General features: G+C 44.3%; 3 protein-coding genes across 4 annotated transcripts in view; all 3 read left to right on the forward strand.

Annotated features, from left to right (window-relative positions):
- Nucleotides 1-887: 887 nt before the first annotated feature.
- Nucleotides 888-8,102, forward strand: LOC310819437 (zinc finger protein 143-like). 2 transcript variants are annotated; one of them, XM_083690729.1, is made up of 16 exons: nucleotides 888-945; nucleotides 1,750-1,868; nucleotides 2,318-2,410; nucleotides 2,513-2,608; nucleotides 2,751-2,876; nucleotides 3,174-3,367; nucleotides 3,486-3,539; nucleotides 3,625-3,741; nucleotides 3,885-3,960; nucleotides 4,682-4,807; nucleotides 4,980-5,159; nucleotides 5,281-5,508; nucleotides 5,903-6,042; nucleotides 6,290-6,448; nucleotides 6,749-6,850; nucleotides 7,532-8,102. In XM_083690729.1, the coding sequence occupies exons 2-16, from the start codon at nucleotides 1,757-1,759 to the stop codon at nucleotides 7,613-7,615; spliced, it is 1,887 nt and encodes a 628-aa protein (XP_083546855.1). In that variant the 5' UTR covers nucleotides 888-945; nucleotides 1,750-1,756; the 3' UTR covers nucleotides 7,616-8,102. The 2 variants fall into 2 exon arrangements, with proteins under 2 accessions (XP_083546855.1, XP_083546856.1); XM_083690730.1 differs by having other exon boundaries at nucleotides 2,525-2,608.
- Nucleotides 8,103-8,672: 570 nt separating this feature from the next.
- LOC310819661 (wee1-like protein kinase 1-A) lies at nucleotides 8,673-13,605 on the forward strand. Its single transcript, XM_083690988.1, has 10 exons — nucleotides 8,673-9,541; nucleotides 9,884-10,095; nucleotides 10,609-10,675; nucleotides 10,792-10,964; nucleotides 11,067-11,335; nucleotides 11,445-11,534; nucleotides 11,629-11,714; nucleotides 11,838-12,008; nucleotides 12,184-12,329; nucleotides 12,466-13,605. Exons 1-10 carry the CDS (start codon nucleotides 9,080-9,082, stop codon nucleotides 12,617-12,619), a joined length of 1,830 nt encoding a protein of 609 aa, XP_083547114.1. The 5' UTR covers nucleotides 8,673-9,079; the 3' UTR covers nucleotides 12,620-13,605.
- Nucleotides 13,606-13,982: 377 nt separating this feature from the next.
- LOC310819435 (switch-associated protein 70-like) overlaps nucleotides 13,983-22,474 on the forward strand; it is an 11,807-nt gene continuing 3,315 nt past the window's right edge. The window contains exons 1-7 of the mRNA XM_083690727.1: nucleotides 13,983-14,101; nucleotides 15,441-15,581; nucleotides 17,138-17,311; nucleotides 19,059-19,286; nucleotides 19,494-19,640; nucleotides 20,112-20,220; nucleotides 20,677-20,858. Coding sequence (XP_083546853.1) covers nucleotides 14,003-14,101; nucleotides 15,441-15,581; nucleotides 17,138-17,311; nucleotides 19,059-19,286; nucleotides 19,494-19,640; nucleotides 20,112-20,220; nucleotides 20,677-20,858 — 1,080 coding nt within the window. The 5' untranslated portion in view covers nucleotides 13,983-14,002. The remainder of the gene's footprint in view (nucleotides 14,102-15,440; nucleotides 15,582-17,137; nucleotides 17,312-19,058; nucleotides 19,287-19,493; nucleotides 19,641-20,111; nucleotides 20,221-20,676; nucleotides 20,859-22,474) is intronic.

The following is a 22,474-nucleotide window of genomic DNA, read 5'->3' on the forward strand; positions in this document are numbered from 1 at the left end:
TGACAGGTGGGCTCCTATCCAGAAACAACCTGTAGCTCTCATACCTCAGACACTTGTGTAGACCTGATATTATTTGGATAGAGGTAAATAAGATGATGCTAATAGCTTATCTCTGGCTTTACTATGCCCTCTGATAAGCTATGTGGTTTTCACTGTCTTGCCCACTGATTTATGTCATTAATATTGCTTACACCTATCCAATGCTTTCAGATTTACACACAGGTGTCTAGGGTGTTGGAGCAAAGGGATGTTTCTGAACAAGACCAAAGATCTAGGAAAAGTTGACTCATGCTATGATGTTATATAGTCTTATCAGGTAGGGTAGACATTCATATATTTCAGTGTACAGTCAAAGCTGTTAGGACGGTAGCAAATATTCATATACATATGTGTATATATGATGGAGGCTTTAGGGTGATTGTTGGAAATGCCAAAGTGTGTGCTGTACTACAAAAGTCCTGGTATAAGGTTGATTCTACTGCATTGCCCACATCACCCTGCTCGACATCCAAAATGGCAGCATTCACAATCGAAAACGTGCTTCTATTTAACGGTCCTTTGGATGAACTTTATTCCTATTTTAACCCACACATTGTTACAGCGATACACTAAATAAGAAATTGACATTTCGTCAGGGCGCAGCTAGAAGGAAAAAAAAACTGCTATCCGACCCAGTCGCAATAGCAGACCTAAATCTCATGTGAACGCACCCCATAATCTGAATGTTAAACGTCAATAGCAAAATTCAGCCACCCACTAATGATTGAAGGGATTTTGAACCAATGAGACAACCCGTAGCCTGTTCTACTGAAATAATAGCCAATCACGAGGGTCAGATCGGCGCCTGGTCTGTGTGTTGCATGTTCCAGGGTGCGTTCTGAAGACAAGGCTTCCTGCCCTGGTGCATGGTGGTCGAACGAAGGGATTGTTGGAAATTTTCTAGAGGTTCGTATATCTATGTGTGTTTTACCCAGTGTGCCTTATTTCTACAGCCATACCCAGTTTGGGAAACAGAGAGTGGCCGCCGGATAGGACACCTTACAGGAGAAATCCACATCATTAAAGCACATCTGAACGAATTTGTTGTCTAAAAATGTTTAATTATTACCTAGCCGTCTAGCTAATTAGCAAGTGAAGTAGACCGCGCTCTTCACATGACCAGCTAGCTGACTGACGTTAGCGTGTTAGCCTGATAGCTAGTTTGCCCGCTTTTTCCTGTGATCAAACATCTCTCCCAAAACAAAGACGCATAATGTCAGTTACAATGCACGGTGACACTCAAATCTCCAGGCAATTCTGTTTTATACCGTGGTCGTTTTGCTGGTCAGCGGTGGTGCTGGTCACATTTGGACTTGCTACGTAAAGTCAGTGTGCTAGCCGGCTAGCATGCTGACCACAGCAGCTACAGTGAAGCCCAGTGCTGCCCGACTGCTGCCATGTCAAATTCCCACAAACAAGTGAACATGTTTGCTATCAAGTTACCCTACACTCTCCTTCATGAACAATAATCACTAGTTGTAGGTGAGTGCATTGCCATGTAGCATTATGTACATGGGTGCATTACCATGATACTTGTGGACTCAAAATTAACTTTGAACTATTCAGTTTTCCTGTTCTGTTGAGAGACCCTCCAATATTTCACGCACGCATGTATGAGTAGGCTACTGATGGTCAAGGAGTAATGTATTCTCCCTTGACGATCTTCACCGTCAATATGTGTGTGTGTGTGTGTGTGTGTGTGTTTGACAGGGCTACCATGCTGTTGGCTCAGATCAACAGGGACTCACAGGGCATTGCAGAGTTCCACAATGCAGGCAGTGACACTCAGGAGGTCACTCTCTGTCTGGCAGAGGGTGTGGCAATTTCTGGTGAGATCACTTGGTTTTCCCTCCACTGCCAAAGGAAATTAGGCCAAGAAAGGGAATACTTTAGGTTCTGCTGTACAACTAAAACCTATATTTCCTTGTATTTATTGTAATAGCTTTTAGCAGTTGCATGCAGACTAAAATAGAAGAGTTCTATTTTCTACAATCTGAGGTTTGATCTGCTTGTTCTGATGGTCATTTCAATTAATGATGTATATGTGTGGTTCTCCTATGAACCAAATTGAAATCAATAAAGCAAAATAGTTTCAGTCATATGATCAGCCATACAATCATGTAATACACTTACACTCTACACATTTGATCACATATGATGGTTATACATAAGATATAAAAACAGAAACATTTAGTTATCTTAAAATCTGTCAAGCGATCTGTTAAGCCTGCCTCTTCTGCAAGACATCTTTAACATTTCATTGTGTCCTATTCCATAGATGGTGATCAGATTGAGAACATGGACACTGTGAGTTTGCAGGCTGTGACCCTCACAGATGGATCTACAGCTTACATACAGCACAACCCGAAAGGTAGTTCAAAAGTCCACATCCGTGAATGATTTATTGTACAGTATGTACTGTTGATGTGTATATATCATGGCATGATAAGATCAGTCTAATTGAGGAGTTCAGTCTCCATTTCAGATGGCCAGTTCATGGATGGACAGGTCATTCAATTAGATGATGGATCTTCTGCCTATGTCCAACATGTGTCAATGTCAAAAGCAGGTCTGTTTTCCTCTTGTCAATATCAACTATTATTGTGTATTATGATTCAGTGTTTTTTTAAAACTTCTTGGTCATGCACGTAAACAGTACACAGTGAGATAATTGGCTAATTCATGCTGACTCCCGTTCTTTGTCTAAGCAGAGGAAACCAACAGCTGGACAGGCTCTCCGTTGTGTGATGTGATCGGAGGTGACAGTCTGAGGCTTGAGGATGGCCAGGCGGTGCAGCTGGAAGATGGCACAACTGCTTACATCCACACACCCAAAGGTCTGTGCCTCCCTCTCCCCTTAAGATGCACTGTGTTTATCCTAATTCCTGGTCATTACTTATGACAGAACGGGAGGATTTGATTGATGGTTTGATCATTGCCTCCTGCCATAGTGTCCACTCCCCACTAGATGTATAATCTACCTCCCCTTAGCCACTGCATTAAGTTAGCATTCATTCTCTCTCTCTTTTGTGGGTTGACACTGGACTTTTAGAGCATGCTTTATTGTTAAAATATTGTCCACCAAACTGCTGGTAAGTGGTCGACGTGATCTTAAACACAACTCTTCTTCACAGAGACCTATGACCAGAACACGTTGCAGGCCGTCCAGCTGGAGGATGGCACCACAGCGTACATCCAGCACACGGTGCAGATGCCTCAGACCAACACCATCCTGGCCATCCAGGCAGACGGGACCGTGTCAGACATCCATGCTGACGGAACTATCGACCCAGAGACCATCAGTGTGCTGGAGCAGTACTCTGCTAAGGTAGTCTGCACTGGTCTGTTTACAGCAGGGTCTCCTAACCTGGGTTTCTGAGGAGGTTCAGGTCCAGTGGTCTATATTTTCCATCTTGTTGTAACTAATTTTTCTGTTGTTTTCCCAGGTGGAAGCTGACGAGTGTGTCACAAACTGTGGACTGATGGGAGCTGAGCAAGAGGTACTGTATGGCCAGAGAAGTGGCCATGTCTGGTGTAGCAGATTTACTTGTCATCTATATTACAGTCTCATTTGGCCTCTTCCAGATTGTGCTTCAAAGAAGTGGTCGCAGTTCGTCCAGGGAACATCATGTGGCGGAGAAATCTTTCCGCTGTGATTACGAGGGATGTGGGAAACTCTATACCACAGCACATCACCTGAAGGTTAGACATATAATGTGTCCCTATAAATGGCTAATCTACTCTTCCCTATACTAAGTTTGTCGAAAGGGGAATGATAAAAACTGCCCTATTTATATGACTAATGTATTTCTATTCGTTGATGTGCTCTTTTCTGCCCCCTGCAGGTGCATGAGAGGGCGCACACGGGTGACAGGCCATACGTGTGTGATCAACTGGGCTGTGTGAAGAGGTTTGCTACAGGTAACAACAACCTTTAGCCAAGTTCCCTATAACCAATGTAATAATAGATTAGACACTAGGGTGTTGCCTGGATGTCATAACGACAACCCTTGCCTATACTTGTAGGCAAGGGTATGAAACACCTACCGAGTCATCCACTTCCTTGTTTTGAACAAACCGGTTCATTAGCCTAACAAACCTCATTAGCCTAACAATGCTGGTCAGTGACTACGTCAAGGCATGTTTTATCCGTCATACATCTCTTTCAGAGTGCCCACACTAGAGGAGGCATGCACAATTTTTTTTAGTACTTCTATTTTATTTTATTCTATTTTAAAACTTATTGTTGCACTACTCTGTGGCACTGTCACTTTTGCATTTCACTGTATACTTGTATGCACGTGACAAATAAAGAATCTTGAATTGTTTCATACTGTCGGAAAATACTCTGACTGAAAGGGGAATTCGGAATAACACTGTACAGGTCCTCATAGTCATATTGACAAATGTTCTTTTTAGAGTATGCTTACTCAGTTTAAGGCCTTATTAAGGGTAACAAATCCAGAATAAGGTGATTACATGACTCATGGCTTATTCTGAGTATTACCATATTCCGGGTAATATTAGATTACTAGCGTGCATGTAAACATGGTCAGTGTTTCAACGTGATCCATAAGATGAAGTCATGTTTCCCATTTGGCAAAATGTTGCTGTTTTTTTCCCCGTTTTTTTTCTCTAAAAGGCTATGGCTTGAAAAGCCACATCAGAACCCACACTGGGGAGAAGCCCTACCGCTGCCAAGAACAGACCTGCCGCAAGTCCTTCAAAACATCAGGTGACCTCCAGAAACACATCAGAACCCACACAGGTAACAAGCTCTCAATGTTGCTCTTATACCCACTACTATTCTAACGGCATACACTACCGTACACTACGCCAAGTTTGCAATTCAATTGACCGAGTTCGGATAAGAAATCATGATTGCAGGAGTTTGTGAATGGTCATGTCTTGATCCAGCTGATCCATGTCTTCCCCTATAGGAGAGAAGCCGTTCATGTGCCCATTTGACGGGTGTGGGAGATCCTTCACCACCTCCAACATCAGGAAGGTGCACATCCGCACACACACGGGGGAGAGGCCTTACTACTGCTCAGAGCCTGGCTGTGGCCGCGGCTTCGCTAGCGCCACCAACTATAAGAACCATATGAGGATCCATACAGGTATGCATCATATTATTCGGAGGGATTTATTTCTTGCCTTTTTGCCTAATTCAAATTGTAGTGTTTCAGTTGTACTGCGTTAAATCAGTGACTGTGGTTAATCGACGGGCCGTGTTTCCAGGGGAGAAGCCTTACGTGTGCACGGTCCCAGGCTGTGACAAGCGCTTCACAGAATACTCCAGCCTTTACAAACACCATGTTGTCCACACGCCATGCAAGCCCTACAACTGCAACCACTGTGGGAAGACCTACAAGCAGATCTCCACGCTAGCCATGCACAAACGCACAGCGCACAACGACACAGAGCCCATCGAGGAGGAGCAGGAGGCCTACTTCGAACAGCCTACAGGTCAGTATTAGAGGCTGTCACCATGTAGTAGTAGGAGTAGTACTAGTAGGTGTGTGTGTGTGTGTGTGTGTGTGTGTGTGTGTGTGAGCGAGTTCACCTCTCATGGATTTCTTTCTTCCCCCTGTTCTGTTTGCTCTGTGGCTAGAATGTGTTTATGGATACCCTCTTGTATGTTAAAGGAACAGTCACACATGATCCCACTGGTGACCTCACAATCATAAAGATCATATATTGCCTCCTTAGTCTGACGCATACGTCTCGTCTCCGGTGTTGAAATGTTGACTCATGGTGAATCATTGACTACCATTAAGCCCTTAACAGGTCTGAACCGAGAGTAAAGAGTGAGTCACCAGACATCGTAAAGAGTCCTTGTTGTTTTTGTCACGTGATTCAGAAGCCATTGATGATCCGTCGGTGACCTTTAACTCGCCGGCCGAGGAGGTGGAGGAGGAGTCTGGTTCAGAGCAGATGACAGAGAGCGACGCTATTGGTCAACAGCATGTGGCATTCATCACCCAGGATGGAACCCAGCAGGTTGGGCACTTCCTTCATTTCGAGAAAAGGACAGATGGCCCAACCCCCCTCTTTATCCCTCTCCGTTTGCCAACATTCCTGTCCACCATGCGTCTATACATACAATGCCAAACAAGTGAAACAAAGACTGTTATGTAACTGTACACTAATTCATAGAAGACAGATGGTTTGGTGTTTTGCAGTTTAAGAAAACAATATAATATTGATGAACAATTATATATAAAAATATACATGATTTCATTCTCAGATCAGTATTTCAGAGGCTGACATGCAGACGCTGGGACATACGATTACTATGGTAACCCAAGATGGCACCACCATAACCTTGCCAACCCATGAAGCAATGCTTTCTGCGGACGGGACTCATTCTGTCACCATGGTAACGGCAGATGGTACAGAGGGGCAGGTGAGTTTTACCACAACTTTCCTGTTTTCTGAAATCCCCTTGTATGTTGGCCCCTGTGTTACAGTATGTTACACATTACAGTAGTTACATTTAGTTACGGTAGTTACATTGATAACATGTTACACATCTTAGCCGTAACCTCAACTCACCTAACAGCTGACACCAATACTGAGGAACTCGGTACTTTCCAAATAGATTTGGGAAACTCCCTATCCAAACATGCCAGTCAATTTCCCATATGATATCTGATTTTGTTATGGGGGGTTTTGTGTGTGCGCGCTAATCTTCTTTATTTCCCAGGTGGCCATTGATTTGGCTTCCTTCCAGGGCACACAGGACGAGCTGGGGATTCACCCGGTCACTTTTCTAGCCACCTCCAATGGCAGACAGATCGCTGTCCAGGTGGGCTACTTCCTCGACCAAACAAAACACCACATACAGCAACACAACCAGGAGAAGAGCAGAGTAACAGACATCACATCCCCCCCCTTTCCTGTTGAGGCAGATGACACAACAGTGGCACTAGTGTCCATACAGACTGATCGTGTATAAACCTCTGTCAGCCGGGCCCACACCCTCTCCAAGGAAAACAGTGTAGCCTATTGTTAAGTTAGCTAGAAGTGTGAGAGACCAGGGCCCTCCTGGTATTGCCCATAACAAAGAGCTGATTCAGGTTTTAGAGTCAACATAAACCGTTCTGTATTTGGTAGATGGAAGGAAAGGCAGTTGTTGGAAATATCCAGTTATTTGAGGAGTTGCTTTCACATTCAGTGATCGCATCAGTCCTTCCATTGTGATGCTGATAAAGGATGTTAAAGAAGACTTTCTCTTGGCCCTGTAATCCCCACCCCGTCAGGCCACTGGAGTTTAAGTTCCTTTTCACACCTATTTGAAATACTCTTAACCTATTGTTAAGAGGGAACCTCAGGGTTTTGATTGACTTAAGCGAAACCAAATACAGCGGGATAAAGAAACAGCAGATTTGGTATGATGTTACACCTTATCAGGCCATCAATTTTACATGAAGAAAATAATATTATTTTGTTTCTCCTTTTAATGATTTCAAGCGTTTCTCTTTTTCAGCTCAGTGACCAGCCCTCGCTAGAGGAGGCCATCAGAATAGCATCAAGAGTACAACAAGGAGAGACTCCAGGGTCAGAAGATTGATCTCCTTCAGCACTGTGACTTCTTTTAGGACATATTTAATTTGACAACAACTACAGATGTAATGGTAATGAATTGTATTTATGATGCGCTTTTCTCTCACCCAAAGGAGGTGATACACAACATGAATATTGTAAACAAATCTTCCAGTATGCTGCCCTGAGGGCATTGTGTGTAAATCAAAACATTACATTATTCTGTAGATTTTGTAAATAGACATTTTTAAAGATGGCTGCACAAAGACTCTGGGATATTGACACTGATTTGAGTAAGAAATGTAAGTGAGAGTTGATGCATGAATGAAGTGGTCAATTTGTGTGTTTTTGACTTGATTTTTTCTTTGATTTTGGTAACATTTTTCCTAATTCCAAAAATTGTACTCTGTGTATATAAACAACCAGTGCCATGAATCCAGCATATATATTTTACCTTTTGAATATGTACAAATAATGGATACACATTGGTTGTTAATTAAAGCAGTACAATTCCATGTTTAGCACTGATCGTTTTTGGTATCCAAAATTGATGAGTTGTGTATATTACATGTAATAGACAATACACTAGGTTCTTGCTGTTGCAGTTGCTGCTGTTGCAGTTGAGATACGCGTACATTATTTACCGAACATACTGAATAGATCAGTAGATAGATCAGCACATCACTAGCCTTGGGGAACTGATATCTCTTATTCCTTTGTTTTAGCGCTGTATCACAACTGACGGACGGAAGATGTTATTGGTTTCCCATCAGAGTACACTGAGTAGAACTGAGGTTAATCAATGTGTTACTTTGATCAATGACGCTAATCCGATCAACGCCTCGGGAAAGTCGGAGGACTCACTTCGCGCCAAAGTGACGTGTGTATTAAAAAGCCACTCGGTAACGTAATGACGTTGCTTCGCAGCGTGGAACGCCCACGTTTCAAACCCGATGCCTGTTCTCTCATTGGCTGAAGACTGACCAACGGTCCAGGCTGCGCAGCGGCGTTAAAGTGGGCAGAGCCACACGGTCTTCGGAGCACAAGTTTGCAGACAATCTGGTAAACAAACATTTGACGGGAAAGTTATCCACGCATTCATCTGCTAGCCAAAGCAACAAGTGGTTGTTTTGTTGGATTCTTTTGAAAAACGCCAATGCACCACGGCGATAGCGCGGTTCTGGATTATCACAGATGCATGGTTGTATTCCTGTGCACAGCGTGCGGTATCACAGGGCAGCAACAAGCGTGTGCGGCTAGCTGTTCGGCTAGCTATTGAGCTAGTTAGCGTCCTGATTTAGATTGGATTAGACACGACGTTTTGGATTTTGAACGGATTTCTTACAAGAACAGTTTTGCGTGTGCCATGGCCACAGGGAAAGTACGATAATCTAGCTCATCTCGGCACATTTTTTTTCAATTCAAAAGTTCTAGTATCGCAGTGCTACCGAAGCGATAGTTAGCTAAAGTTAGCTACCGAGCTTCACTGACTATGAGTTTCAGACTGTTCGTCACCGCGTCCCCGACGAAGATGGGACCTATTCGACAGAGGCTGGACTTCTCCCAGAGCGACGGAGAGGACGAGGCCAACAACAGCACCGAAACCGAACCGGGTCTGGCTGAACTGGACTCTCCTTTACAGTCACTGAGACAGAATTCCAAACCGAATGAGGACGTCTGCAACAGCACCATGAAGAGTCCGGTCGAGGACGTGGAGCTCTGGGACGAGGAGGGATTCGGATGCCTTTCCCCACTAAAATCACTCGAAAATGACATGATGAAGGGATCCCCTTCTCCGAGGAAAGGAGCCCGTCCCTACTACAATAGTTCATCTCCTGAGTTTTCCTACAGTCGGGAAGACGGAGACAGCTCTCCCATCCCGGACTGTCCCGACACGCCGCCCCATAAAACCTTCAGAAAGCTGCGGCTGTTTGATGTCCCACACACGCCTAAGGTGGGTCAACGAAACAACATCCTGATCATGTCGGTGTCACTGATGACAGTTCAATGTTTATTTCAAGTAGAATGTTGTTTCTTAGAATGAATGCTCAACGTATTGCTTCTAGCCCTCTTCTTGCTGATCCGAGATGGCAATTTCTATGTGAATACAAAAAAAGTACTATGGTTCTGTCTTCAACTGGTGGTTGGTCACACAAGGAAGATGGATCATATTCGAATGCAGACTTTGATTTCGTTGGGACTTACTTTCCCAACACAAGTAGGCCTACTAGAAATCCCCCTACATGTTATTAACACATCTCACACTTAATGTTTTTATGAATGTTTTCTCTTCCAGAGTCTGTTGTGTAGAGCCAGAGGGCCGGCTACAGGGTCCACAGTACGCAGAGCGGGCTTCCTCATCAATGTGGACTCAACGGGAAGACCCCGAACAGACAGCAGAAGCAGACAGACACCCATGATCAACATCAACCCCTTTACCCCTGACTCACTACTGATCCAGACAGCCAACTTACAGAGGAACAACCGCAAGAGATCACACTGGAATGAGTAAGAGACACCTTTCTGATTGATGTCCATACATTGTAGCCAGTTAATTTTCAGGGTGGTGGTGGGCATTCCCTAACCCCCCCCCCCCCTCCATGCATCTTCCTCCCCATGTGTGGTGGAACATATGGTAACCCTCTAAAGTATTGCCAGTTGTATTGTGAAATGGATCATATTTCCTTAACACTGCCAGAACACCACTTTCTTTATGATTATCATAATGTAGGCCACTGCACTAGAAAGCTTTTCGTAGTTCTGGGTGATACATATTTCTATCTGTGTAAATTGAGCTTTTCCTATTGTCTGTTGACAATAGATTCTTCTGTCAAGCCCTTGGGAGGTTCGTTAAATCAGTTGACTATTTCATGAAAAAAAAAAAAAGAAGCCAGAAACTGGCAGCCATCCAAAGCCACATGGTCACATTCTTACCATGTGCACTTGTCTTTACTTCTGCCCCCTGGTGTTTGATATGAGATAACAGGTCTTATCTATCTATCTTGCTTTGTCTGTTTACAGCTCCTGTGGAGAGGAAATGGAAGCAAGTGATGCAGAGTTTGAAGAGGATATTATTCCCCCATCAAAGGTATATTTTGTAATCGGAGTGTTGTTGTTTTTTTTATTTATAAGTTATTTTCCACTCTCTGAAATAACAGGCTTGATTAAATTGGTGTTTGGTTATTTATTGTCTTTTCCTTGCAGAAAATGACTCTTCTGGATAGCAACATGATGTCCAGATATGCCACAGAGTTTCATGAGTTGGAGAAGATAGGATCCGGGGAGTTTGGCGCCGTTTTCAAATGTGTGAAAAGACTTGATGGCTGCATCTACGCCATCAAACGCTCCAAGAAACCCCTGGCCGGATCTGTAGACGAGTAAGGGAACCATGTTAATGTTTGAATGACAGTTCATTGCCAGTCCCTACGGAAATGAGAAGTCATGTTTATCATATGATGCTAACGTTGTGTTTCCTTCAGGCAGAATGCCCTGCGGGAGGTCTACGCACACGCTGTCCTGGGACAGCACCCCCACGTGGTCAGGTACTACTCTGCGTGGTCAGAGGACGACCACATGCTGATACAGAACGAGTACTGTAACGGCGGCACGCTGGCAGACGTGGTCACGGAGAACTACAGAACCATGCGCTTTTTCTCTGAGCTGGAGCTCAAGGACCTTCTCCTCCAGGTGGCCCGGGGCCTGAAGTACATCCACTCCACCTCCCTGGTCCACATGGACATCAAGCCCAGTAAGTAGCCGCTGCACCCTTGGGATGGATGGGAAGTATTGTTGTAGTGTCCAATGTCAGTCAGATGTATTTTTCTATAGCTAACCATGTTCCTTTTGCTTTTTTTCAGGCAACATCTTCCTGTCCAGAAGAACAACGGTGTGTGTGGATGAGTTGGATGAGGATGAAGGACCAAATCCAAAGGTAGTTTACAAAATAGGTAAGTCCAGTTCGTCACCTTCGTTCATGTGAACAGAATGTACTTGACCGTACATGGAGCCTGTTTCTAACGGTTTGTTTTGTTTTTCTCACAGGGGATCTTGGGCACGTGACCCGAGTGGACAACCCCCAAGTTGAAGAAGGAGACAGCAGGTACCTGGCTAATGAAGTCTTGCAAGAGGTAATTAGCGCACTCTCTCTCATCTCCTCCTCCTTCTCCCCCATGCTATTTTCACCACAAATTTAACTCACCACAAATCTGGTTTTCTGTGACTGGAGTAACCTTAACCATCTTGTTTTTCAGGAATACAGAAACCTCCGAAGAGCAGACATTTTTGCCCTGGCGCTGACTCTAATCAGCGCCTCTGGGGCAGAGCCGCTACCAACCAATGGCGAGAGGTGGCATGACATCAGACAAGGAAAACTACCTCCGATACCTCAAGTGCTCTCGCAGGAATTCCTCAGTTTACTGAAGGTATGAGAATGCTTTGAATGAAATGAGTTGTGACCTTAAGATCCTCTTTTACATCCATTGACAACCACATACTAAAGATAAGGCTCACCCCACAACCTTCACAGCTAGTAGTATTAATATTTAGTGTGTAGTAATTACAATGACATTAATAGTTTCCTTCCTCTTCCTGCTGCAGCTGATGATCCAGCCTGACCCAGAGAGGCGGCCGTCAGCCTCGGCCCTCACCAAGCACCCCGTTCTCCTCACCGCCTCTCGCATGAGTGCCGACCAGCTGCGTGTCGAGCTCAACGCAGAGAAGTTCAAAAACGCACTTCTGCAGAAGTACGTATCTTCGCACACTTTTTGGCTATTAAAACACGTCAGACACTTTTCCTTTGATAAAGGAGTCAGTTTGGTATATAGCCTAATTTGTTTGTGAGCAGCGTTGTGACCTTGCTGTGTTTTTTTCCTCCTTCAGGGAGCTGAAGAAGGCCCAGCAGGCCAAGGCAGCAGCAGAAGAGAAGGTGCTGCATACAGACAAGGTTCTCACACGCTCCACCCTCCAGTCCAGCAGGAGCTCTAGGCTCATTGGCAAGAAGATGAACCGTTCCGTCAGCTTGACCATCTACTGAGGAGTTACCCACGCCAACCCAACCCCACCCCTAGAACAGGGTTAGCCCTGGACATTGTTCTAGACTGGGAAGGCCTTGGTTGGGCAGATATAGAGACAACCCTGACAGAGCACACAAACTGACTATAATAGTTCTTATACTGTTTGGTACTTGGAAGGAGTTCTAATGACAAATGGACCAAACCCATGTCATTCACAACACAAGTGAAGTGATGGTTACCTTCCCGAGCACTTGGAATGTTCTGGTGAATGGTATAAAGAAAGAAGGAAAGAAAACCATTTGGGTTTTTTGTATTTGAAGTGGAGAAGCGTGCTAGAATATTGTCTCTGAAGTATGATGGTTTGGCATCGTGTGATTAGAATTGTGCACCTTACAGCCTCTGATGTCATACCTGATGTCAGGTAGAGAAACTGGACCTTTAAAGGATTGATACAAGCACTTTGAAGTTGATGGCTGACCTTGCCTCATACAACCTGCTGCTATATATGTGGTTTGTCTTTAACTGTAGTGGGGGGTTCTGTGAAATTATAAGTTCCAGTCATTCACATTTTAAAAAAATAGTTCCAGTGATCAATCTCTCCTTAAAACATGGAAATTAGCCTGCTAGATCTGTTGCAACTGTCAAACATTTTCAATCTATTACATGTTTTCATTATGTACCATTGTTTTGTACACTGTGATGTTAATGATAATTCATGATAAGCCATACAGTCGTGACAAATACGGTTGGTAGAGGTGAATCATGGAATGTTGCCACGCCCCTTTTTGTTTTTCTGTTTTGAATATGATGGATGGAGAAATTGTCTTATGGTTTCAAGTCAGTATTTCAAGCTATTTGAGTTTAAACATTACTGTAACATTAATGACTCATCATATTCTCAGATTGTTTTGTGAATGCATCATTACAAGGATGTATATTATGCATGTAGATATTTTGGACATCTTTTTGGTCTCCTGTTAACTGTTCCACTTTCAATAAATTCACTCTTTATGACTTTGAGTTGACTCCTACTGATTAATACAGGGTAACTGTATTTATAATAAAGGAATAAGTGATCTAGAGAGGTAGGGAGCGATTGCCAGTTCGAGTTCGACCGTTGTCACTACGAACTTGGAAACGTCTCAAAATAAAGACGATATACAACAAGTAGCGTACACAGGACGAGATCAGACCTATCACTTTAGCAACGGTGAAAACTTTGTCGTCATCGGCAATGAATGCTGATGAAAGCACAGCAAATTTGACAGGGTCGCTATGTGGTGCTACCAGCGTGTTTGTATGCTGCGACACTCACTGTCACTGGCCATGTGACTGTCTCTTAGCGGAACCACTGGGACTGGGTGCATTTACCAAGAGGACCTTGGCGCTGCGCTGTGACCAACATGGGGCTTCTTAGGGACGAGCTTCTGAAATCTATATGGCACGCATTCACAGCCTTGGACGTGGATCAAAGAGGGAAAGTATCCAAGTCTCAGTTAAAGGTAGGCTTCAGACTTTGTACAGTATTTTTTTATCAAATCAAGTGAATATGAACGATCGTTTTGTTCTGGGATCTTCTATAACCCAAAGATTATTCTGCTGTGTTATGTATTGTAGGCTATGATGCTCATATGACAGATACTTGAACAAGTTGTGATCAACTACAAACCCTTAGGTTTTCCATTCCATGATCTACATTACTTGTTTCAGAAAATGATCAGAACACACTCTAAAATTGAAGATGATGTAGACTTACCAGGTAGAATTTACCAGGTTGGATACAATGTGATACACAGTAGTTTACAGAGAGACAATGATGTTTTTGAGACATTAATTTCGAGTTGAACAATCTTTGATCTCTGATCTCTGACATTGATTCCTTCTTGCTTTGAGGAAGTTTGTGGAAAAGTTCATGACAAGTCAGCACCACAGCTAAATATACAGACAGACTTAGACTTAGAGGTATTTTCCCTTACTCATGTGTGTCTAAAAATATGACCATAGAAACAGGGGAAAAGGTCATTTATTTGTTTCAGTTTTGCTTCATTTATTTCAAATCGATTTTTCCTGATTCACAAACATTCTGAGATGAATATTCTTACAATGTTGCTTGATGATAACAGTGGCTTGTAGCTTGTAAAAGGGGCAGCCGTGAGGGAGGGTAGGGCTGGGGTTCCTGTCTGGCTGGCCCCTGTCTGGGTCTACTATGGGCTGTCTGCCTGGTCTGTATGCCAGGCCCCGATAAACATGTGGTCTCCCTCCAAGCTGTAGGCAGAGTTAATGGCATTACACACCCACACACACACACACACACACACACACACACACACACACTATCACACCACTATCACAACACTACAGTATCTCAGCACTTAGTTTGACAGCCTGGATAATGTTGTAAACCCTCCATTGTGGTAGCTGTTGTATGTAATCGTCTCAGGCAGTCCAGACAGTCCTTTGTTGTCTAGATTAGATATGTTGATGTTCATAAGAAATTGGAAATATATTTGAAACTCTCAACTCATCATCCCAACAACACATCTTATTTTCTATGAGCAGCAGAGAGACGTTTTCTCAACACTTCAGTGAGTGAATATAATATATAGGGTAGGACTGGTGTATATATATATATATATATAGTTCAAGCATTACTGTTCAAGCATTACTGCCCAAGCATTACTAAAAAACAGGAACTGAAGTAAAGTAACTACCGGGCGGTTATGCTTGAACGGAAACACAGTCTCTTGTGCATGTCAGTGTGATCTGAGCACATGGGCTTGGGTTGAACTTCACAGAGATGTGAACACAGTCATTCAGCTGGACCTGACTGTGACCCTCCAGGTGCTGTCTCACAGTCTGTGTACGGTGATGAAGATCCCCCACGACCCTGTGGCCTTGGAGGAGCACTTCAAGGATGATGATGATGGGCCAGTGTCCAACCAGGGATACATGCCCTACCTGAACAGATTCATACTGGACAAGGTGAGTTGAACACCTGCCCCACCTCTTTCATCTCAGCGTCAAAGCTATGTATCAAAGCAACTGTCACTGAACCCCCCCACCCCACCACACAAAAAAACTGCTTTTTCTGTGAAACATTTTTCATGACTCTGGTAAATACAGTACAAATGAATATTTAGTAGAACGAGCAGGATCTGTTTGGTCTTGAACAAGGCTGTCGTTGATGAGGTTTTGTGGGAGTGGGAGAATGTTGCTTTCAAGGAGCTGTAGTCTGCCAGTCTGGCATACGGGAACAGAAAAACATGTGGGCCAAAAATGACTAGAGTGCAAGAAAAAAAAGCCTTCGTTTCAAAACAAACGTCCATTCAGCTTACATCAGCTACTCCCATATCCTGCCTCTGTCATAGATTATGTGCCATGAGTATTGTGTGACACGCAATCTATGGTGTTCTCTGAGTTTGTTCTCAAGAACTTCATACTAATAATAAAAAATAAAAATAAAGTAATAATTTGTAAAGCACTTTTCATTTGATGAATCTCAAAGTGCATAGAAGTTAGGCAAAATGCATTGTGCATTTCCAAAAATAAATAAACAGAAAAACAAACAGTACACTATGAACAACTAAGAAGGCCTTCCTGTATACACATCAACATATATTTATCTAAATGATTTGTAATATATACAATTTGTGTATAATTTGTGTATAATTAATTGCACATGTCCTTATTAAGAGTCAAATCAGTGGTCATTGGTAATGGGTGCTGTGACTTGGTAAACACTAGTGATTAAGCAACAAGTGCAGTGGCAGTGTGGTCTCTCTCCCCAGGGCACCTCTCTGACTTCAATAGGATTGTTGTCCTGGGTTCCCTAGTTGGCAGACCATCAGCTATAGCCCACATCTGTACTATTGTACAGTACACACTTGCCAACAGTTTCCATGGCAATAAAACTAACACTGATGTCAATTAGTAAACGGCTTGAGTTCAGCACTTTTTGTACTTGGAGGCTATTTTCCCTGCCTTTCTCTCCCGGAATCTGACTTGAATTGGAATGAAGAGACGAGGAACATTATGTTTGTACTTCACATCCTGTGGGCTGAGGCATGAGAAAGCAGACAAACGTTATCCTCCTACTTACCATTTGTAAACAAGTTGCCCTTAGAGATTGCAAAGGATTCTTTTCAACGACTGCTGTTAAGTTATTCTGCTTCGTATCTCGCTTAGCCATACCTGCATATCACAGTGTTGTCTAGGAAAGCCTGGATATGGAGATTTAGGAGGACACACAGGCCTGTGTCAGAGTGAACTGAACAAGTCCCACAAAAGATCCACCATCCCACAACTCCTGAACCTCAACGCCCAATCAAAGCCAATTGTAGTCTACGGTCTTGTTGTATTTGTTTATTATTGTTTTCTCTGCATTGTAATGATGACAGGTGGTGTGGATCAGTGCTACACTTATTTGAAGCCTACCACTCCACACAAGAAGTTCCCCCTGCGAAAATACAGTTATAACTAACTAACTAACTATAACTAACTAAGTATGTCTAAATATGTTGATGTTACTGTGATTGCAGGTTCGGGATAACTTTGACCTTCTGGAGTTCAACAACCTGTGCTGGACCCTGTGTTATAGGAAGAACATCAGCATGAAGCATCTCCTCATCTCCAACGACGACGCCTTCAAAGTCTGGTGCATCTTCAACTTCCTGTCTGAGGACAGGTACCCGCTAGTCATCATCACAGAGGAGGTGAGTGACATCATCCACCTTATTAATATATAATAATAAATGCCATTTAGCTGACGCTTTTATCCAAAGCAACTTACATTGTAGTGAGTGCATACATTTCAGTGTATATATGGTCCCAGCGGGAATCAAACCCACAACCTTAGCGTTGTTAGCGCTATGCTCTACCAACTGAGCCACAGAGGACCACCGTGAACACAGACAGATGCATGGCTTTTGAGTGTGTAGGAGTTTACATTTAGATTTGACATTTATGGTATTTAGCAGACGCCTTTATCCAAAGTGACGAACAAAAATACATTTGTTTAAGTAAGTGAATCATCTATCCAACATTATAAGACAAAGTAATCAATGCTCACACCAGGGGCCATAGGCAGTCGTAATGCCAGTAGGCTATTTTTTATTTATTTATTTTTATTTATTTTATTAGCAGGAGAGAACTTGTACGGGGGGGTAGCGGGGTGCAGAGGTCTCTAGGGTTGGGGTTAGGGTTAGTATAGGGGGGGTAGTGAGGGTGAAGAGGTCTCTAGGGTTGGGGTTAGGGTTAGTATAGGGCGGGTAGTGAGGGTGAAGAGGTCTCTAGGGTTGGGGTTAGGGTTAGTATAGGGGGGGTAGTGAGGGTGAAGCGGTCTTTAGGAGGGACTGTTAAGATGTAGCGTGAAGAGATGGGTTTTCAATCTACGGCGGAAGATCAGAAGTGACTCTGCAGTCCTGACCGTTGTGGGAAGCTCATTCCACCAGCGGGGCGCCAGGACAGTGAAAAGCCGTGACCGAGTAGCGCGGCCACTGCATCCACGTAGAGGCGGCGGTGCCAGGCGGGCAGCCGAGGTGGATGAGCGGAGTGATCTTGCAGGGGTTTGGGGGCTAACCATTGCTTGCAAGTAGGGAGGGGCTGTTCCCTTTGCCGCCCGGTAGGCAAGCAATGAATTTGATGCGAGCTGCTACCGGGAGCCAGTGGAGGTTGCGTGACATGGGAGAATTTGGGGAGGTTGAACACCAGACGAGCGGCAGTGTTCTGGATGAGCTGCAGAGGCCTGATGAAGGAGGCGGGGAGTCCGGCCAAGAGTGCATTGCAGTAGTCAAGGCGAGAGATTACAAGTGTTTGGACCAAAAGTTGTGCTGCTTCTCTGGTGAGGAATGGACGTATCCTTCTGATGTTGTAGAGGCAGAATCGACAGGGGCGTGCTGTCGCTGTGATGTTCACCACACAGGATAAGTGATTGTCAAGGATCACCCCAAGGTTCTTGGCTGTATGGGAGGAGGTCACAGTAGAGTTTTCTACTGTGATGGAGAAGTCTTGGAGAGGGCAGGCTTTCCCTGGGAGGAAGAGCAGCTCAGTCTTGTCAAGGTTGAGCTTTAGGTGGTGGGCTAACATCCAACCAGAAATGTCTGCAAGACATGCCGAGACACGTGTTGCCACCTGTGAGTCATTAGGGGGGAAAGAGAGAAAAAGTTGAGTGTCATCTGCGTAGGTGTGGTAGGAGACCACAGAATGTTATGTAGTGATATAGTCTTCTGCATGCTATTAATGTTAAAATGTAGAATATTTAAAGTGCATTTTACACATGGCCTTAATAGACTGTACAACAGATACAATCGCACATGATACAACAATAAGGATGTGACATTCAAAACAATTAAAAAGATCATTAAATACAGGAGTTTACAAAATAAGAGATAAAGGATTTAACAGAGAATGATATTAAAAAAGAAAATCAATTGATGCAGTGACTCTCCTCCCTCTCCTCAGATCGAGTACTTCCTGCGGAAGCTGATGGAAGCCATGGGGGGCAGTTGGAACGTCGAGAAGTTTGAGGACTACAAGGTTCAGCTGAGCAGGAAGAAGAGCTGTCTGACGGCCTGGGAGCTGGTGGAGCTGGTGGGAATGGGTCACTTCAGCAAGGGCATGAACCGACAGACGCTGTCCATGGCCATCAACGAGGTGTTCCAGGAGCTCATACTGGATGTGCTCAACCAGGTCAGACAGGGATCAAACTGGGGTCAAACCGGGGTCAACCCGGGGTCAGCGACCTTTGCTCAGTGATAGAACACAACATACGAGACAGGTTTATTTTGGGGTTATTCCCTGTTATGTCGATACCAAGAACAGATCAAATCAAATGAATGCAGATTGGGATACTACAAATATTTCTTTTGAAAAGACTGTCGTTCTGTTTTCCTCAAGGGCTACATGATGAAGAAGGGCCACAAAAGGAAGAATTGGCAAGAGCGCTGGTTTGTGCTTCGGCCAAACTCGATGTCGTATTATGTGAGCGAGGACCTCGCTGACAAGAAGGGAGACATTGCACTGGATCGCAGCTGTTGTGTCGAGGTAATACCATATCAGTGGCCACATATCACCATACATCATGTACTGTACTGTCATTGTACATGTACTTCTGTATTAAAAGCTGTTTTCATGAATCCAGATGTTTTGGGGCAAGTTAATGATTTCTTTCTTCCAATGTGTTATGTATGAATGTAAGAGTCACTATAGACTAATGAATTGTCATCTGAACTGTAAACTCCGTTGTCATTTGAGAATGAGTGACACAACAGTACGTTCCCCTGGGCCCGTTCCCCTCGCCACTCTTCTCAGATATAATGTACCCTGTATACAAACTGAGGAGTGTGTGTAGTGGAATGTTCGTGAAGCTCACCTTTGTTCACCAGCTTCCTTTGGCATTGTTAACGGGGTCGACCCAAGGAAGTGGGTGTGTGTGTGTGCGTGTGCGCATGTGCGTGTGTGTGTGTGTATGTGTGTAGGTGTGTGACATTATACAACTTTATACTCTCTCCACAGTCTCTACCTGACAAGGAGGGAAAGAAATGCCTCTTCATAGTCAAGTGCACCGACAAAAGCTATGAGATCAGTGTATCGGACAAGAAGAGGAAACAGGAATGGATCCAAGGTAGAGACCAGTCACCTTTAAACCAACCCCACACATTCTGCTGTAACCACAACATGAGTTCTATTTAAATCTCTTACTCACTCTCAGACATCTCTCCGTCACAGCTGGGTCTTTATCAGGGTGTGGTGGGGGTAGGCAGCAGCAGATAAAGCAACCAGGCCTTAATCAGACCTTTGACTCCCCCCCCCCTCCTCCCTTTCCCTCCACTCTCCTCTCCTCCCTTTCCCTCCACTCGCCTCCCTTTCCCTCCACTCTCCTCCTCCCCTCCCCCCTCCCCTTTCCTTCCTTTCCCTCCACTCCTCTCCTCTCCTCTACTCCCCTCCCTCCCCTCCCCTCCCTTTCGCTCCACTCTCCTATCCTCCCTTCCCCTGTTTTCTCCTCCGCTCCCTTTCCCTCCACTCCCCTCCCCTCCGCTCCCTTCCCCTCCCTCTCCTGCCCTCACCCTCACCCTCCCAGCCATCCAGACATGCATCCAGCTGCTGAGGTTAGGGCTGCCCGCTCCTCATCGTGAGGCCCGTCTGCGGCGCAGGGAGCTCAGGCAGAAGCAGCAGCAGGAGCAGGAGGAGCTGGAGCAAAGGATGAGGCACCTCCAAACCGCCAACGAGAGCAAGCAGAGTCAGCTGGAGTCCATGAGGAAGGTACCACCGGGTTCCTGCTTCTCGCTGCATTTCACTCACACATAGGTGCTACCGCAAACCTTAACGAACCTTAACAGTACGTGTCATAAAAGCTTTATCCGTGGTTTTAAACCACTGTCGTCTAATACGAATTCTCACACCTTTCCCTCGAACAATTCACTCAGCTTTATTGTCCCCTGTTTGTCGGCTGTGAATGAGAATCCATTTACACTTAGGGACACACATTGAGTTAACGTCACCTCCTTAGAGATGTGTGGTCCCTTTAGAATGAACCCTAGGAATGTTGATTGTATTCTGGAAGGTGTGTGTGTGGTGTGTGTGTGTGTGTGTGTGTGTGTGTGTGTGTGTGTGTGTGTGTGTGTGTGTGTGTGTGTGTGTGTGTGTGTGTGTGTGTATGTGTGTATTGGGTGGGGGCCATTTCCTCGAACTCATAAGCCCCCCTAGCCTGTTCCTCCTGTTTCTCATTGCAATCCCAGATGATCCACATTCTAACCGTTAAAAGACCCGGGACACTTGTGTCCCCAAGCATTTCACACAGACCTGCCACATACACTCCTGCCCCCCTCTCAGCCTGGGCTCTGATTAAACCATACACTCCTTGTGGACTAGGGGTGATATCTTTTTGGGTTAGGGTTAGTTGCTATGCTACTAGTTGTTATAGATTGAAATTGGCGCTAAATGATGCTATCCCTGTACAGGCAGCCTGCTCTCGAAGATGGCCTTCCTCTGTGTCTGTTATAGTGTTAGTCAAATTCTCCACTCAACTCTCATGTTTGTGAAAGCTCATGCTGGAAATGTCCAGTGCACGTGTGAAGTGTTTGTGTGTGTGTGTGTGTGTGTGTGTGTGTGTGTGTGTGTGTGTGTGTGTGTGTGTGTGTGTGTGTGTGGTGGGGTTCTTTATACGTGTATACAATTATAGTGGACAAACTAAAAGGTCAGAGCTTACCTACCCTCCTTTTCCTGGCCTCTGGAAAACACCTTCTTTCTCTCTCTCTTTCTCCCTCCCGCCTTGCACTCTCTCCTAGACCTAGAACTGACTCTCCTATTTGCTTTCTCTTTCTCATTCATATGAATAGAAATATGAAGTTTACTATTCAGTGGTCTTTTGGTTGCATATTCTTTAGTGATAGTGTAGGTTTAAAGATACCAGGGTCGGCGCATTTGAATACTTGTGTTTTTGACATATTGTGTGTGGTGTGCAGTAAGACACAGCGTTTGCTTATGAAATGGAGAACCACACAGCATGTAAATGTGAGTGGCTCCAGGACACCTGTGAGAGATTGGGGGAGTGTGAAGACAACTGTGGACTAGGTCTCTTGTGGTTATTCAGATGAGTCTCGGAATAGCCAGTTCCCCTTCTCAAGCATCTGGAGGTTTCTTTTTTTTTTTTTTTTGCCAGAACAGCCTTGTTTACCTCGAAAATCTAGTTTTCTGTATCTATTCTAATCAGATCAGCTGCCATTGCCCTTATCTTTGAGGGATGGGTTAATGCTTGTATAGTTTCTGTGCTCTGTTGTCACAAATATAAAGTAAGGGAGAAAACATGACTTACTGATGTCAGTTATTATTCTTGTAAAACATTTGATTAAAAAAAGACCAAAGTATTCAAAGAACAC

The sequence above is a fragment of the Argentina silus genome (genome assembly GCF_951799395.1).
Source record: "Argentina silus genome assembly, chromosome: 19".
NCBI lineage: Eukaryota > Metazoa > Chordata > Actinopteri > Argentiniformes > Argentinidae > Argentina > Argentina silus.